This window comes from Macaca mulatta, chromosome 1 (assembly GCF_049350105.2).
Source record: "Macaca mulatta isolate MMU2019108-1 chromosome 1, T2T-MMU8v2.0, whole genome shotgun sequence".
In the NCBI taxonomy this organism is placed as follows: domain Eukaryota; kingdom Metazoa; phylum Chordata; class Mammalia; order Primates; family Cercopithecidae; genus Macaca; species Macaca mulatta.
The window spans coordinates 60,011,477-60,016,757 of record NC_133406.1 but is presented as its reverse complement, the minus strand read 5'-3'; the positions used below and the strand labels follow the sequence as shown (position 1 = coordinate 60,016,757).

The following is a 5,281-nucleotide window of genomic DNA, read 5'->3' as shown; positions in this document are numbered from 1 at the left end:
AAGAAGAATAGGGAAGAAATTCTTTTTTTTTTTTTTTTTGAGACGGAGTCTCGCTCTGTCGCCCAGGCTGGAGTGCAGTGGCCGGATCTCAGCTCACTGCAAGCTCCGCCTCCCAGGTTTACGCCATTCTCCTGCCTCAGCCTCCCGAGTAGCTGGGACTACAGGCGCCCGCCACCTCGCCCGGCTAGTTTTTTTGTATTTTTAGTACAGACGGGGTTTCACCATGTTAGCCAGAATGGTCTCGATCTCCTGACCTTGTGATCCGCCCGTCTCGGCCTCCCAAAGTGCTGGGATTACAGGCTTGAGCCACCGCGCCCGGCCTGAATAGGGAAGAAATTCTGTGAAACAAATGAAAGTCATTTTTATCTACACTTTCAAAAACAAAAACACACACACACAAAGCTGAGTTTCCCAATATGGCTTTGAGGTCCAACATAGTCTGATGCAACATATTAAGCCATTTGAAGAGGTAAGCTACTAAAATGGTTCAGGACAGATGACTATTCTAGATGAACAGTAATAAAGGAGCAAACAGGATTTTCTGAATCCTATGTTGCCATGGGTCCTGACACTAAGCAGAATTCATCAACATTCAGGGTAAGGAAAAAGTAACTTCAAAGGTGGAACTAGGAGAGGAATGAGTAATATATTTAGAATAAAAGAGAAAAGGTTAAAAGCACAAGTTTTATTTTACCATATAAGTTAGCACGCAAAATATACTATTTTATATGGAACTGAACACACAGTCATCTTGCTCATCTTCTGTCTCTGTCTGAATGTAAATTGCTCAGCCTATCCTCCTCCCCTCACTTGTTCCTATCTCCATCTCTTTTCACGAGAAATACGTGATTTTAGCCTCCCTGAGGCTACAGCGTCAGACTGAGGCAACTCTAGAATGACAAAGGCTTATTCAACTACAAATTCAATTCCAGTCTGGGGTGCCCATGAGGGTCCAAATTTGGACCCTGCACTTCACAAAGACAGTCCGAATTTCTTTTTTCTTTTTCTTTTTTTTTTTAAACGGAGTCTCACTCTGTTGCCCAGGCTGGAGTGCAGTGGTGTGATCTTGGCTCACTGCAACCTCCACGTCCCGGGTTCAAGCGATTCTCCTGCCTTCAGCCTCCCTGAGTAGCTGGGACTACAGTTGTGCGCCACCACACCAGGCTAATTTTTGTATTTTTAGTAGAGACAAGATTTTGCAATGTTGGCCAGGCTGGTCTCGAACTCCTGACCTTGTGATCCACCTGCCTTGGCCTCCCAAAGTGCTGGGATTACAAGCGTGAGCCACTGCCCCGGGCCGCCCATCTGAGTTTCTGAGTCAAGTATGGAATTATTCTAATATCCTTGATAGTCTCCTTGATATTCATCCAAGGAAAACTGATCAGACTGTGCTAAGAGACAAGACCTATGGTGATTGGCATCCAGTATCCCTCACCACACTCAGCACAGATTTAAGAGTCAATGTAATACATGCTGAAGTAAGTAAGCATTCATTTTAATGAATCCTAGAAAAATCTCTTTTCTGAAAGCAGGTACTTGCCTCTTCCAACAGCAATAATTTGGTAGATACAGTTTTTAAGGGCATGTATCTAGGCCTAGAGTACCTAAGATTATAATGCTAAGGATACCAAGATAGGTGCTAACAGTCAAACTTATTCAATAAATAAAAGAAAAAATTTAAAGTACTAGACCACATAGAATTATTAACAAATATTCCTGGCCTTACAATGTGTATATGCAAATGAAACAGAAATTCCTTTGTGAGCAAACAAGTGCTTTCAAGGGTTCTATAATCAGATTAGTACCTTGTTCATTAAGGACTCTAGGACAACACATGCATACACATCAAATCTTAATATAGTCACTGAAATTTAGTCTGCATCAGTTTCCAAGGCTTTCATCAGAGTTGGTCTAACCTTTGAGATACTTCTTATCCCAGTCTAATTCAAGTATTATTAATAGGCCCCCTGGAGCTTGTTATCTTTGACTCAAGCACCTCGTGGTCTCAGCAAAGTCTGCCAGGAAAGAAGGTCTCTAAGTCCAAAAGAAGCATCAAGGCACCACAAGCTGCAGTGCAAATCATCTACTGTGACATTGTAGGCGGAGAAAAACTGTCCCCCAGTACTATCTGGGGGCTACTAACATGCCAAGACAATAATCCACAGTTGGTCAAGTGGCCATGGTCAAAAGAGAGAAAAGAAGCAATTATCCAGATAATTTATATCATGCTTATATAACAGATGGACATTTTAAATAATTAATTCATATAATTATACCACTCACTCTGCATTTCACAGAAGGTGAATCTGTTGTAAAGTAGGTGGTTCAGCTACAGATAGCTCCAGTCTCACTTTTGAAAATAGTCTTTTACATACCTTAGGAGTTCTCTAGGTCGACCATGCATGGTGGCTCATGCCTGTAATCCCAGCACTTTGGGAGGCCGAGGCGGACAGATCATTCGAGGCCAGGAGTTTGAGACCAGCCTGGTCAACATGGTGAAATCCCATCTCTACTAAAAATACAAAAATTAGCCGGGCATGGTGGTGGGCACCTATAGTTCCAGCTACTTGGGAGGCTGAGGCATGAGAATAGCTTGAACTTGGGAGGTGGAGGTTGCAGTGAGCCGAGACTGCACCACTGTACTCCAGCCTGGGAGACAGAGTGAGACTCTGTTTTGTTTTATTTTTTTAAAAAACAATAACAACAACAAAACTTCTCCAAGTCATGGAAAAACATATTGTAACTCTTTGGAAACTGACTTGCAATGTTCTGAAGCCAATAAAGGCCCGTTGTCTGGATTCAAAGATATAATTTCTCAACAGAAGACCTCAAATCTTTAAGCAGCTTAATTTTTACCTGAATTTGTCTAGAATTGAGTATACCTATTCAATTTAACTCCTTGTCAGCCCTATAAATTGAAAGGAACGCTTACATTGCATTTATAGATGTTAAAAAAATTAATAGCTGTCATCCCCTTCTTCTCTTATTTCAATAGATTACTAAGCTGAGCACAGTGGCTCACACCTATAATCCCAGTAGTTTGGGAGGCCAAGGCAGGTGGATCTCCTGAGGTTAGGAGTTCGAGACCAGCCTGGCCATCATGGTGAAACCCCATCTCTACTAAAAATACAAATATTATCTAGGCGTGGTGGCAGGCACCTGTAATCTCAGCTACTTGGGAGGCTGAGGCAGGAGAATCACTTGAACCCAGGAGGCGGAGGTTGCAGTGAGCCAAGATCTCACCATTGCACTCCAGCCTGGGCAACAGAGTGAGACTCCATCTCAAAAAAAAAAAGAAAAACAAGAATTCACCTTCCCAAATAGTTCAGAAATGTAAAGTTTAAAATTTAATGTGGTTCTCTTAGCTTTTATCTCATTTTACATTCAGCTCCTTATTAAGTGGGATATAGATCTCTGGGATGTAAATCTGAAAAATCCATGCCTATGGGTCACTTCTTTACTTTCTAACTTTGCACAAGTAATTTTCCTGAGCTTCAGTTTCCTCATCTGTAAAATGAGAATAACAACAGTACCTGCCACACCTACTTCAAAGGATCACTGCTGAAACTCACATGGGGTAAGACATATGAAATCAAACAGCAAAGCACTCTGCAAATATTGGTTACTACCACAGATGGGGAAATATTACGAGCAGGAAAAAAAAAATGGGTGAATTAGTTTAGAAAAAATTAGGGTGAAAAAGTTTCTTCTACCTGAAAGAGAAGGGTTGCAAACATAGAAGTAACTTTAAGCTATTGACTAAATATATTTAGGGAAGTGGTCTGACATAAAGTTGAGTTATTATTTAGAAGTGGATTCTCATGCCAACACATTCACTTCGCACAGACGGCAGAAGAAGAAAAAGACAAAAGATTAAGAGTGGGTGTCCGGCTCTCAGCTCACCAAAATAACTGATTTGAGGCGAGAGGGTGTAGTTAGTCATGGCAGTCAGTAGATAGAGAATATTGCTGCATTAGGTGATGAACTATAAGGTGTCGTTACCAAGCACAGATTATCCACAATCCATATAGTATAGCTACGTATAGGGCATGGGATTTCTATAGAGCGCTTTAGAAAAAAAAAAAAATAGAAAAATAGAAAAGGTATTCCATAAGTATCAAACAGACAGAAGTAATTCAGTAACTTAGTTCTCCACAGGAAGCTCTCGGGGAGGTAGCATTGCTGAGAAGAAAGTTAAGATACCTATAACAACGAGGTCCGGGGTGTTCTAGGAGCTATAGCCTAGAGGCGACACAAACTGTTTTTAAGTACTACAAATCAACAAAACAAGAGGTGTGGTTTCAGACCTGCTTGTCTTTACCCAGTATAGGGCTCTACTCTTTAAGTGATCTAAGATATTCTATAATGGAGACACACAACAACTGAATTTTCTGAAAGGGCATCAGACAAATGACACTGTGACACGGCATGCAGGCACGCCAACCAGACATAAGTGAAGATAACTAATCTATAGGGATACGACCAGGGACAAAAATCACCAGTAACCATGACAACACAAGTAGGTGGAGGGAAACACAAACACTGACCAAGCAGCGGGGTGACACTATTCCTTCAGGTAGAGAGATCCTGGGGTCAGAAAAAGACTTGATTAGTGGAGGAAGCTGGCCAAGAATGAAACCGATTAGCCCAAAAAGGCAGTGTCCATGCAGAAGGACTCGGCGGCAACACTGATACTCCCCATGGGGCGGCTCGCAGGGTCAAAGACACATCTGTAGGAGACTGGACGCCTCTAAGACCGTGAAGGAGTTACCTGGTGCAGGGCTGTCAAGCCGTCCACGTTGACTGTGTTGATATCAGCACCTCTTGCCAGAAGCTTTCTCACCTCGTCGGTGTCCCCGCTAGAGCAGGCGGCCAGGAAGACAGCACCGTCCTCGAAGCGGACCCTGGGGCTCCCGCGCCTGGTCAGCGGCTGCCGCCCCGCGCCTCGTCGCTCCGCGGGCTCCTGCTCTGTCAGCGAGCCCCGCCAGCGCCGAAGCTGCTCTGCCCGCCGCATTCGCGCCGACTCTGCCCGCTTCCCTCCTAGGTGCTCCAGCTCCGCCATTGCTCCGGCCTCGGCAGCTGCTGCCAAAACTACCAACACTAAATTACTGTTGGGGCTCGGGTTGCCGCTGCCGCCTCCCTCAGAGCGCTTCAGCCGGGAGCAGAGGGCGGAGACCCTCGCGCCGCCATCTTTACTCCTCTCGCCACTAGCACCGCCCGCACGTTCCCTCGGCTTCAATACGCAGCCGCTGCCCGGCCTCGGATCATCACGGGACTCGTA

General features: G+C 44.3%; 1 protein-coding gene and 1 long non-coding RNA gene across 46 annotated transcripts in view; one reads left to right on the top strand and one right to left on the bottom strand.

The window, feature by feature from the left end:
• Positions 1 to 5,203, top strand: part of LOC144341179 (uncharacterized) — a 32,849-nt gene extending 27,646 nt beyond the window's left edge. Inside the window, exon 3 of the long non-coding RNA XR_013417963.1 lies at positions 3,774 to 5,203. This is a non-coding gene — a long non-coding RNA (uncharacterized LOC144341179). The remainder of the gene's footprint in view (positions 1 to 3,773) is intronic.
• The window catches only part of PPP1R12B (protein phosphatase 1 regulatory subunit 12B), a 247,708-nt gene extending 242,499 nt beyond the window's left edge, over positions 1 to 5,209 (bottom strand). For all 45 annotated transcript variants that reach the window (XR_013417868.1, XR_013417866.1, XR_013417842.1 and 42 more), the window contains exon 1: positions 4,772 to 5,209. Coding sequence is in view for 11 of the 45 variants with exons in the window: in XM_078003346.1 (XP_077859472.1) it covers positions 4,772 to 5,062 (291 nt within the window). In the remaining 34 variants the exon portion in view is untranslated. The remainder of the gene's footprint in view (positions 1 to 4,771) is intronic.
• Positions 5,210 to 5,281: the final 72 nt, after the last annotated feature.